The following is a 13,600-nucleotide window of genomic DNA, read 5'->3' as shown; positions in this document are numbered from 1 at the left end:
GGGGGAAAGGCTACAAGAGAACGGAGAGGGTTAAAGCATGTGTTATATTCATCTGTAAACTGTGATTTATGGTCTTTGCTCAAGTGCTCCAGTCAATGGAAGAAGGGAGCTTGGAAGTCCTATCCGTGTGAGAAGAGATGGGGTCAATGAAAGATGGATTGATGAGACAAAGGTCCTGAATATTTTAATACAGGTGGGACAGATAAAAGGGGTATTACATTTTTATTCCAAAAACTGATCAGTGCTGTTATGTTAGAATCTCCAGGAACGGGAAGAGATAAAGCCCGTCACCAGCCACCTGATGAGTTATTGATGGCGTGGGGGATATAGAACAAGGCCACGATGTATCTCAGAATCTGCAAGATGAGAAATTTCATTTGATGCATGAAGACGATAGACGTCAGAAGCATCTTCAAGATCTTTCATGGTACACAATTAACAATGAAAATCTTTTGATCCGCCATCACCATCTCCAGCCAAAGTAGGGGGTTGGCCGTACAGGTTCCAATTAAAAAGAGGGTTGATCACAAGAACAGCAGTTCTCAAGCAACAATCTATGTTTTGGGAAAAAATAAGAGACCATCTCTGTATTTTTTTTCTATTACTGAAAAATGATCATGTTACAATTATGTTTATACTCAGCTATCAGATACAGCTCTTGCAAAAGCCTGTTCAGCTTATAAATACATCAAGCCCATCAAGCCAAGCCGCACTAGAAATATTCACAAACTTCTCTCTCCAGTCGCTTCAGGATTAAGGACCAAGCAGCCTTTTGATTCCAGCTTTCTGCTCCGAAGTAAGCCTTGTTGGGAACTTGATGTCGAATTTGATTCTAAGGTTTCCTCTCTTGGATGGATCCTTCGGTATCGGCATGCCCTCCCTAGGAACAATCTCCTCGTAGCTGGGATGGATCACAGAATTTATTGGTATGGTGAGGCTGCGACCATCCAATGTTGTCAAATGGGCGGTATGCCCAGTCAGAGCTTCCACAAGAGAAATTTTCTTTGTCACAACCAGATCATTTCCTTCCCTTGTGAAGACAGGATGTGGCTTCTCATCGATGATGAAAACAATGTCTGCAGGAATGACATTGGGCTCTTCGTTTCCTTTCTCAGGGAACGTAATCTTTGTTCCCTTCTTCCAACCAGGCTTTATCTCAATGGTCAGGATTTCCTCCACTGGCATTGTTTTGCTGCACAAAATTATCAAATAATTAAATCAGTAACTGCACTGAAATCATAAACCATTCTACTGGATATAGAAGCTGCTAAGACAATTTTTATCGAGTCTAGCATCTGCTGGAGTCTCAAAAAGCATATAATTTACCAATGTGTATGCAAGCAAAGAACCAGAAGCCAACGATATAGCAGAAACAACCAAGCTTATCAAAGGAAACATGTCTAAGAGAAACAAGTTCATCATCTACATGAATGAGAAACAAAATAAAATCCTCTTCTGAACAAAAGCATGATTACAATAAAAATAAGAATACATTTTCCTCCATAGTAACTCAATAACGTAAACCTGAGGGGAAATGGTAGAAAGTTTGTCCATATTATCTAACAGTACTGGGGATGCATTTGCAAGCCTACGGAGTTGGTATGCACGTCAACTTGGAAAGCAAAGGAATGCTTCTATTTTGCAAGCCACGAAAGAATCACATGCACGAACCTGAGGTTGGTGGGAAAGTAGGCAAAGCTCAAGTTCTAGATGCGAATGGCTCGAACCCATCAAAAAAAATATATAGGAACGTCGCGATATTTACACCAAAATAATACCAAATAGTAATTAAATCAAGCAGTTAAACTTACCATTTAAACTTACTATAAGATAGCATCCCTTCATCAAAACAAACCAAGTAAAATATTTCACACTCACACGACTCAACAGCAACAAAATAGAAATCCAAGTAATCCCAATAAAATCAAGCTTGGATAATCATATAAACGAGGCATATCATCAATTAAAGCTCACCAAATCGATATAGTTTCACGCACCCCATCTTCCATCACTTATAATTGAACCAAACAAAAGCAATTTAGAGAATGAGAAAAAAATAGTTATCAAAGCAAAGCAAAGCAAAACGAAAATATAAAAAACATTTCCAAGATTAAGAAAAGAATTACGGAAGAGACTTACCCACTTATATCCGCAATCACCCTGGAGATCTTCATCTTCTTCGTTGTGCCTTTATACAACTCCTCAAGGCTACATGGCAACGTATTCTGGATCGGCGCCGCCTTCTCGGGCTGACGCGAATTCATCGGCCCCTCTCCGCCACCAAACGCCGACCCAAAGATGTCATCCCCAAACATCGAGCTGGAGAACCTGGTTCCACCCTTCTTCATGCCGCCTCCCATGCCCCCGAACGGGCTCGAGAAACCGAAGAACTCCGCGAATATGTCGTCGGCGTTCCTTGGGTTGAAGCGGAACACGGTGGGCCCGTCCCCACCGCCGCCGGGGAAGAAGGAGGCCCCGCCGGCATCCGGAGGCGGGACCTGCCCCTTGAGCCCCTCCTCCCCGTATTGGTCGTAGATGGCGCGCTTCTGGGGATCACTTAAAACCTGGAGAAGAGAAGCAAAAAATGGAGTAAAAAAAGTGATCCGAGGATAGGAATTTAAGAGAGAGGGGGAATTAGGCGTAAAAAAGTAATCTTTGTAAAAAATTTGAGGGAAAAACTCGAAAATGGATTGAAATAGATGCAAAACAAGTATTCCTTAGGCGGGAATTGGATATAAGACCTAAGAAAAAGAGGAAAACAGAAAGAAAAAGTGATCTTTGGAGGGGATAGGGTTGGAAAAAAGAGATCTTCGGAGGCAATTCGAAGTGAGAACTAACAAAAGGATCGAAACAAGCGATCTCTGAAGGGTATTCAAGGTGGGAATCGAGTGGGAGAAAAGGTGGGGCGATGGATTGCGTACCTCGTAAGCCTCGGAGATCTCTTTGAATTTGGCCTCAGCTACCTTCTTGTTGTTGGGATTCTTGTCGGGGTGCCATCGCATGGCGAGCTTGCGATAGGCCTTCTTGAGGTCTCCGTCATTGGCGTTCTTGTCGACTTGGAGGATCTTATAGTAATCCACTCCCATCTCCTAGCTTCCTCCTCTCTGCAATTCCTGCTGCTCTTCTTCTGCTACTTGGTGGGGTTCGTCTGCGAGTGTTTGGATTTCAAGGAAGAGAAGGGGAGGGAGGGGGTAGACATATATAGAAGGAGACGTGGAAAGCTCTGGAAGAGAGACAAGTCGAGAAGCCAGTGGAAGGTTCGAGAAGAAGCTGGGGACGAGGAAGACATGAGAACATGATGGTGTCTAAGCTTGCGTCCGGATCTTCTTTTTCTTCTTACAACGGTACTTTCCTTTTACGTATGTTCTCTTCGAGTAATTCTCGGTGGACACCTCTAGCTTTTCTTCCCTTGCAACGGTTAAGCATTTATGATCCATTTTCGCTAGAAAGGGGTGGCATAGAAGAACGCTCGCATGATGGGGATGGCAGGGGGATTAAAGACCATTGATGCCCACTCAAGATAATTTGTATGATCCCTTCAAAAAAAAAAAGAAAAATTGCATTATACACACAGCTGCTACCTGCAATATTTTAAGGATTCTCGGATGCGTGTTGATTTTAAAAAAAAAATTGATATTGGTGAAAATAATAAAATTACCGTATTTGATTATATTTTAATGATATTATGTCATCATAATTGCAAAGCATCATCTAATGTAATGATTTTAAAAATATATTTTCAAAATCATCTTAAAATAATAATTTTAGACTAAAATTTAATGATAAAAATATTTTTTTAATTTTTAATATATAATTAATATTTTATATAATAATAATGACGATGATGATGAGTTATTCCATCTATTTGCTTTAAAATTATATTTTAATAAAATTTATTTTTAAAGTTGGATTTGAATTGTGTCTTTCGGGCAAAAAGAAATAATTATTCTTTTATGATACCAACTGTTGGATCACATAATATTTATTTTAAAAATTATACAGTTAGATAAAAAATAAATATTAAAATATGATCGAATATTTATGTGATAAAAAATTAAAAAGAAGAGGATCCACCGTTCTCTCACGCCAAAGACATAATCAGAACCCAAACGCTCGGAGAACATACTTCATTGTATTATACCATCTCTTGAACATTTCAAGTGCAGCTCAAGACACCTGTAGGATGGAGGATCAATAGCAAAGAGGAATTCTACTTGCCAAATGCTTCTAAGTAAATCACTTTGAAAACATTTACCGTCAACAAACGTACTTTCTTTCTTTATAGCAAAACGAACACAGCTAGACAAAATGTAATCACTTGGATCATGTCAATCTCATATCCACTTCGGAGGTGCTCGGTGGGCTGCTAACTTCATGGGCCTTTGGACATGGCCTGATGGAGCTGGATAGGTACCTGATGGACCTTTCAGAATTGGGACGATAAAAATAGAAATAATTCACACCATATGAGCATCACATTGGAGGTTGAAATGTAACTGACAAATTGAGATATAAGACCACCGGTCCCTATTAGCCTCAAATCAAACCTCAACAAACCTCAAAATGAATGACTCAAACCAATCACAAAAGGCTCCAACCATGCCAACAATAAAGAATCATGTAATTTAAACAATCAAAAAAAAAAATCATCAAAGATATATACAAACAAACAATTCACAATATTAACATTAGTAAGGGATCTTATCAATGAACCACTGAATTACTTTAAAGCCTGTTTGGATATTCCTACAGGATTAGATTAAAATTCTATAGAAATTGGTCTATTGGATCATCTAGCTTGCATTTTAAGAACTTATCTAAATTCAGCCCAAATCCTAGCCTTTGGGCTGCGGATTTTTTTTTGCGTAAAGTATTTGAGCTAGGTAGCATTTGGTTGATACTAGACCATACTTAAATGGACGGTCCATTTGATAAATCCTATGAGTTCTTCAGCCGAATCCTGTGGAAATTGCTGAATAGGCTGTATCACATCTATTGCCAAATTGGCCACCTAAGCACAGCACCCGTGGGATGAGAACAGATGCAAGTCATAAAAAATCAACAGCAACATGGAAGGAGCAAAGCCCACTGAGAGTTGTAAACCTTAAATAGAACTATTTCTTTGAAAAATAGCTAAGAAGAATCCATTTCATTTTTATGGCTGCAATAATGGTTAATTTGGTAGAAGCACCTTTTTTTGGTTTACATTGGACTGTTATGTGCCTGCCCTTATGACTAGTTTTGAGAATATCCATACATGCAGATCAATCAAATATGTGTGCATGAAGTTAGACAAGTATGTGCATTCATTTAAATGTAGAGTCACACTGATTCATAAAACTTAAAAAATAAATCTTTTTTTTTTCTTTTGCAGCAAAAATTACAATGGAAGTAAAGTGATTATTTTCTTTTTGCAAAGTTTCCAAAACACAAGCGTGAATGAGATTCTCCACAAAAGCAAGAACCACAAAGAAATTTAAAGAGAAGAGAGATGTAAGAGATGGATGCTTACCCAAAATGAACCACACCGCGGCACCGATGAGGGATTGAAGCATTAATGCGGTCACGGCGAAGGTGAACCTTAGCAAGAATCCCAGAGGCCTGCATTAATGCAGCCATGTCTCTCTCTCTCTCTCTCTTTTTCTCTCTTAACTCTTGCTTTCTTTCAGCCGCTGATGGCTTTTTTTCTCTCTCCCTTCTAAACTAACGTGGTTATCTCCTTTTAGAGGTCAGTTTCTGAGTCTCTGATTGTGGGAAGGAGAGGGTGCGACCACCGTCTATGGATTCACTTGTGCTCCGCTGCCCGCGAGCGGATCACCGTCGGCGCCGTTCGCTCATAGAACTGCCCTTGTAGAAGACAGAGTGATGCTCTCATAAGGTCCACTGGGCAAACAATTTGCACTCAAATTACGCAGGCTGGTCCATGTTTGGTTCATGCGTGCATGGATTGGGCTTCTTGTTACGGTTGTACCCCTAGATGTAGGTTTTGTCTTCACAAACATTTTGCTAGGTTTGCACTGACCAGCACTAGCCCGAGTGATTCTTCGTTCTTGTCTTCTTCCCTTGCCTCTCCACACCTTTTTTTTTTTTTTTTTGCTGGTGTGGCCATTTTGGATGAAATCTTAGAGAGTAGAACCGCTCAAGATTTGGAACTAGAATAAAAAAGCTATGGCTGATATAATGCTCAATTTATAAGTTCTAGTTTGTTTTTAGGATATCGAAAGTAACATTGCTTGCAGACATTGGTGGATGCACATAGATGTGGCAAAATACGGTTCGATCTACATTTGATTTGATATAAATATATTAAGATTTGGATTAAATAAATTTAAATATAAATAAATTGATCAATTTAATTATATATTATTTAAATTAAATTTAGATTTTAATTTTTTGATTTATTTAATCTGTTTACTATATCAATTGATCGGATTGAATGGATATCCGTTTAAACCGTTATATTTAAACTACTATTCCTCACTCCTGAGATCCGACTCCCTGTTTTCTTTTGGACCTTTGCCCAATATGTTTTCTAAAATGACTTCTTCATAGCTTCTACGTGATGCCGGTGGTACTTTGGAAAAAAGACTATGTAAATTATAGTAAATTGGCCAAGAAATTCAAATCTAGCGGGCATCACACACGTCTTCTCAGTGCATAATTTTATAAACTTCTTGCTTTCAGATCCAGAGTGCTGGGGAAAAAAAGATAACCTGGTGAAGGATTGATGTTTTACTTTTTTTTTTTTTTTTTTTTTGTATAATGATTATTTTTTTTTTGCTAAAAAAAATAGAAGCCGAGAGGGTGATCCGGACTTTCTCCGGGTGTGACTATAGGCCCCAATCACCACTAAAAAATATTCGATTCGGACCGAATTTATGAATAGACGACTTCTTTCCACCATGTGGACAAACCAATAGATGAGTATGTCATTCCAGTACCATCGAGGACTAATGGATCAGATATCATTTTCAACGTCGCATCTGGACTGTCAGAATATATTCCATTCAACAATCATTCGCATCCTGACATTTAATCGTAGCCCATAGAATAAAGGATTGATGTTTGATAAGGCCTTAGTGTGTGTTAAAGCTTGTTCAGTGCTAAAAGGTTTCAGAAATTTCAAATCTAAAATTTATTCTAGATATTCACTATAAAAAATTTATTATTAGTGACGGCCAAATGCCATCATTAATAAATTAATTGCCGTCGCTAATCTATACATCACTAAAAAGTTATCAAAAAAAAAACGATACTAAAGCAGCTTATTAGTGACGGCTAAAAAGCCATCGCTAATAAAAATACTAGCGACAGCACTCCATCACTTATAATATTTTTTAAATTTAAATTTAAAAAATTTAAAAAATATAATAGCGACGGCAATCCATCGCTAATACTATTAGTGACGGAATTTCGTTGCTAAAGCCGTTGCTAATAATTATATATATTTTTAAAAAATATTTTTAATAATTATATTTATTAAAATATGTTATAATTTAATTAACAAGCAATTATATTTATGGACATTATACCAACTAACAATTACTTATCACCATCATAAATAAAAAATTAATATTATATATTAAATCAAAATTAAATTATACAAATAATATTACCAAATTTTAAATATAATATATTAAAACTAAAAAAAAAATCAACGAAGATCCTCCTCCTCCTGCTTCTGCTCCTATACATCCTCTACAGTAGTAGGTGGATGAGAGACGGATATCCCACCGTTCTGTAATGAAAAAATAAAATATTATTAATAATTTTAAAACTAAATTAATTGAAACAGTAAAATATTGTAATTGATACGTCTCAAGTCTAAATCTTTACGGAGGGATATATTTTAAAATACTATTTTGATTCTCGAACGAATTATTTGTATATGTTCATTCGATAATACGGAGCTATAGACACCCCCCAACCAGTACTTCATCAGATGGTTAAGTTAAATTTTGACCCTCTGGATACTTCCTTCCATTTGAAGCCAAAACCAGCATAGATGGATATATTTTGATATACTTCTCCAATTCTTGAACGGATTGTTCTTACATATTTCATTTGATGATATGAAGCTATAGACACTTCAATCTATCTATCAGATGGTTAGATTGAATTTTGACCCTCTGGTATCCCTCTCTCCCATTTCAAGCCTAACTAACACGGAGGGATATATTTCGATATACTCCTCCGATTCTCGAATAAATTATTTCTATACGTTTCATTCAATGATACTGACGTATCTACACCTCCATCCCATCCATCGGATAGGAAGATTGACTTTTGACCCCTAAATCTGCTTCCTCTGACTCAAGCCTAACTATATGAAGCTTCTAAATATAAAAATTTAAAATAAATAAAAAAATTTATTAATACTGCTTGACTTACCAACTGTGATGGCTGTGACAATGAGCTCAACTGATTACGTAGATGAAGGTCCCGAAAAATTTCAACCACCATGTCATGGATGATGTCCCGGAAGCTCTGAGGTCGCTGGCAAAAAGCCTCTGCACGACCTCCTCGATATATGCATCGCCCCATGTCTGGATCGTCGAGGCTTGAGAGGAGGACATCAAAGACCAGCTAGCTGCTGGAGGTTGAAGCTATGCCTGAACCCTATGACCTAGCTCCTAGTAACCCCTCCAATGCCTTGATCATCCCTAAGATTAAGGAGGGGCTAAGGGGATGGGTCCTCACTGTGCCATGCTATGATGTACTCTGCATAATCCGCCTACACAGTTTAGAAATTCATTAATGTTATTATACATATCAGTATATATAAAAATTTAATAAATAATATTTTATTTTATCACGATCCATTGGACTTAGAATCTAAGTAATCATTGATCCTTCTAGACTGGTGTGTGACCTCCCAAACAGCAGCTGCTATGGTATATGATCTAGCTATCATGTCTATAATAAATAAAAAATCAAGTTAATAAAAACTAAAATATGATCAACTAAATATGAGATTAATAAATTTAAAATTTTTTCAATCTATCTGCAATGACACGTGTGCCAACAGAGCTACCAATTTGCTTGATCGGATCCTGTTAGGCGGTCCGATTCTATCGGGCCCTCTGTTGTATACTGGAGTACTCCTCACTCTTTACCGTCATAGAGGGCCTCCCAAATATCCTCCTTATCTAGTGATCCATGAAAGACTTTCAGTTCGATAGTGACTCAAAACTGAAAAACTCAATGACGGACTGCTGAGTGGTATAACCTATCACGGAACCGACATGTGGTGACCTCCTCGAAGGTCCGACGGTTGGCCTCCTCATCTTGAGGAGTCCGAATCGATAGTATGATTGCAAATAAAGGATGGTATGTATCAATAAATAGAATACAAACATAGTATAATTTAAAAATTATACACCTCTGACTTACCAGCTACATTTCTCATGCAGCGTCATGAGCCCCCGACGGCCAACTAGAGAACTCATTCACCGACCCTGGCATCAACCGTCGAACGATCCTGGTAACAATACAAGACACCCCAGGCTTCCTAAATATCCTGTAAAATTAATTTTGAACAATAAATTTGATTCTAAAATGATAAATTTTTAAAAATATTGCTTGAAGATCTAGTATTTACATATAGTTCTGAATATGTATTAGCTCTCTATCATCTGGTTGAGTCAGAGGTGCGTGAGCCGAATGGATCCTCTACCATGATGCTGAGGCTCAGAGCTGGCCGCTGCTCCATATGACTGTGGGTCCATAGTGACCCCATATCGTCCGAGCTTGAGAGTGGCAAAAGATAATAAAGAATATTATATCAGATAGTAAAAAATAAAATAATATAATGGAGAATTTTTAGTGTTAGATTTTATTCCGTGGTACGGATGCTGCAGAACCATATGTGCTGCCCACATGAGAGCTCTCTCCTTTCGAGCACTATCCTCTGGAGCTCTCTCCCGGCTAGCACGGCTCCGTCTTTTAGGAGTACTCATCTTATAATCTTTGAAAATAAAAATAAATAGATTCATGAATTAATTATACAAATATGACAAGCAATGTAATAATTGAAATGATGCAAGACAAGTATGAAAAGTAAATAAAATAATTAAAATTATTCAAAAATGGCTCCATCTATCCTGGGGCGACTTCTACTGCGTGCTAATCTTCTCCAGCGTGCCAGAGTTGACTCCTTTGTCTTTAGGGTCAACTCCTTCCTTCTTGGAGCTGGCTACTTATCTTCCTCTTCAGATGTTTGGTATCTTTAGATTCTTCTTTTGATTCCTTCTTTCCTCCTCTTTTTTATTTTTTTCTCTTCTTCTCTTCTTGGATAGGATATTCCTTAAAAACAAACTTAGTATGATCTACCTCCTCATATTGGGCATCATGTAGGAGAATTTTTAGAGCATCCAACTCTATATCTATTAAATGCTGATGAACTCCTAATGTTTCATCCTCTGAAAGTATTCTGATAAATGGAGCTCTTCTTCTTGTTCTTTGAGCTCGTATATTTAGCTCGAGACTTAACTTTATATATAGCCCACCAATCTTTCTTTTCTCTCTCCCTTGATGGAAAAGAAGTATAATACACTTGAACAGGTTGTTGAGCTAGCACAAAAGGGTTGTTGACATATGTTTTTGATCCATATTTAATTTCAATAAGCCCGTGCCGTGGATCAATCTTATACAATTATTGGTATCAAACCATCGATGCTTAAACAGAATGATACTATTACCTCTAAGGTAGGTTAACTTAATTACTTCTTTGAGGATTCCATAGTAGTCACTCTCCATCCTGCCACCAACTATCCTTTATATACACACCACCGTTCATTGTACTCTTATGATATCCATATTGCTGTATGTGAAATTTGAAATTATTTACTTTACAGCTATTATAACATGTCATGTAATTTATTGGCCTATAACCTAGTGGTCTTAGCTTCTTAGATATAATTCGCCCCCTTGCATGACCTGCATATTATAAAAAAAATAAATTAAAAAAATTAAAATAAATAAAATGATAATGATCGCTTACCAGGTGATGGAACTAATTTGCAAAGTTCTGTGAGCACTGAGTGAAAATTTCTTCCTCACTTATCATTAGATTGTCCCGTCTCAGCATCTCATCATATTGCCTATATATGTATAAGATAAGTATAGGATGATAAGTGATTAAAGAGTTAAGATTATGATGGATACTTGCTCAATATATGGATCGACCTCCGTGCAGTTTAGCAAAATATATGTTCCTGTCTATCGAATTTCAATATCAATTAATACCCGACAAACCTCGTGCCTAAATTCATGAGTGGAATAGACAAATATTAGGAAAGAGATCATGCCAAGCTAATGGGAGTAATCGTTGCATAAAGACATGGCGGTCATGGCTTTTAGCCCATACAACCTGCAATCTTTGATATTGACCATCAAAAATTTAAAATTTTTGCACCATTCACATACGTCCTTCTACTGCTCCCTCGTTAAGGTGTAAGTTGCTTTCGATTTTAATTTTTTAGAGACACCTCAATCAACTCTAATAGAGGACGCTTGCATATGTTCTTCATATCTGCTCGGGTCTTGGGTTGTCTTTTGTCTTGTCTTTGACATCCATAACAGTATAAAAAATATTATCGAATATATTTTCTCAATGTCCATGATGTCGAGGTTATGATGGATCAAATTGGTAGACCAATATAGCAATTTCTAGTAGATACTGTGCTTCACTCAGTTATGAGTTCTACCGAATTCCTAAGGTTTCTACTTATCAAATAGTATACCAAACTGGACTTCATCCACTTGAGATATGCTCTGAAATCTTCCATGCCATTGAGTTATGGAGGTGTTTATCCTTCTCTATTTTATTCCTTCTGAAACTGTCCCACTACTTTTGAAAAGGATGATGCTCGGAGAAAAATTGACGATGACAATCAAACCAGCAAACTTACGACCATACTCAAGTTGAAATGCTTTTGTATTCTCTATGCAATAAGGACATACTAGCTTCCCATGAGTGCTCCAATCTGATAACATCCCATAAGCAAAAAAATCACTAATGGTCCACATTAATGTAGCCTTCATTACGAAATTCTACTTTTTGATACATCAAAAGTATGTATACCATCGGACCATAGAATTTTAGTTCATCAACAAGAGGTCTTAGATATACATCAATGCTTCTATCAGGATGTTGAGGCTGCCTAGATTTGGAAAGTATCCACCCACTCCAGAGTGAGACTTTTTCTCTAGAAGCTTGCATGGGATCAGCTTCCGATGCATACGCTTCTCAGAGATAAGGGTATGGAGCTACCAGTTGCTTGCCCGATCTACGGGCTGGAGGATGAGTCCACTGAGTGCGCTATCCTACATTATCCGAGGGCTAGGTTAATTTGGAGGAGGACCGACAGCCAGCCTTGGGAGACGGCTGGGGGTGATTGACTGGTGTCCTTCATTAGCACGATCTGTCAGAGTCAGCTGACAGGATGACCTCCACTTGGGGGGTAGGTTGGCTTACATCGCCTACCAAATTTGGCTTTCCAAAAATAGCCTAGTCATCGAGGGTGAGGTGGTTCTTGCACATCGAGTGTTGGAGAGAGTGATCTGCTTGGCTACAGAGTATAGTTACTTGATGCTGCTAGTGTTGAAATTCATATATTGGGACATATATGTGTGTTTCAAAACTTTCTTTTCGCATGTATGTGTGTTTCAAAATTTTTTTTTCAAAACACCATAGTGGAAGAGAAGATTAAAATACCCCACAAAGATCTAATTCATATGCTGAAATTGACATATGCTGAAATTAAACATGTAGTCGAATCACATACCTATTTCATAATTTTTTTCTTCAAATCTGGATCTGAAAGAGAAGAGATTTTTTTCTAGCCGCACAAGTGTCCGGCCTCTACGAGTATCCACTCGGGATCAGTCTGGAACAGCCCTCTTCAAGTTAATTTTTTTCTCTAAGAAATTCAGCCTACTGAATCTGAACGAAGCTTGGATCGTGATCAACTCTTGATCTCTTTTCTTGATCTTCTTCTTCTCTTTTTCTCTTATCTTTCTACCCTTGCTTGTGCTGCTACCAAGCATTAGGAACCAGCACCAAAGTGGATGCCCAACAGCCTTGGGCGTGGAGAAGAAGTGGGATGCCCAAGAACAAGGACATGTGGACGTCCAAGGGGAGAAGAGAAAGGGAGGAGAAGAGAGGGTATGGGGGCTCTCTTTGGTGGACATGGGCTGCAAGTTGGGATGCTTAGGGATCTTAGGTGAGATCCTTTTAAATAGGCATAAGGATTGAATCTTATTCAATCATATAATACAAGTCCTACTTGCATTGAATTTCCTAATAACTTAAGTTATTTGAGTTTTCTTAGAAAACCTATTAGGTGCCAACTCTTGGAGCCCTTGCACCCACATAAATACACCCCAAATACACCCAAGGGATGCCCCATTTGGGATCCATAAGCCCTCTAATTATGGGACACGTCCAACTTGATCAAATCAAGTGGCGCCCCATAATAACTATCAAGGAATATTAATTAAGGACTTGCACCCTTAATTCATATGATCCAAAATCTTAGATACTTAACAATTGGAGTCCAATAAATCTAATTTATATAGGTTATTAGCAAATAATTAA

At 37.8% G+C, this 13,600-nt stretch overlaps 1 protein-coding gene across 1 annotated transcript; it reads right to left on the bottom strand.

Annotated features, from left to right (window-relative positions):
* Positions 1-559: 559 nt before the first annotated feature.
* LOC105047262 (uncharacterized) lies at positions 560-3,184 on the bottom strand. The gene is made up of 3 exons (XM_010926110.4): positions 2,922-3,184; positions 2,140-2,564; positions 560-1,192 (listed from the first exon to the last, which is right to left on the bottom strand). Exons 1-3 carry the CDS (start codon positions 3,084-3,086, stop codon positions 754-756), a joined length of 1,029 nt encoding a protein of 342 aa, XP_010924412.1. The 5' UTR covers positions 3,087-3,184; the 3' UTR covers positions 560-753.
* Between the last annotated feature and the right edge of the window lie 10,416 nt (positions 3,185-13,600).

This window comes from Elaeis guineensis, chromosome 6 (assembly GCF_000442705.2).
Source record: "Elaeis guineensis isolate ETL-2024a chromosome 6, EG11, whole genome shotgun sequence".
Lineage (NCBI taxonomy): Eukaryota > Viridiplantae > Streptophyta > Magnoliopsida > Arecales > Arecaceae > Elaeis > Elaeis guineensis.
The sequence above is the reverse complement of the archived record's forward strand: the minus strand, read 5'-3'. Positions and strand labels throughout refer to the sequence as shown.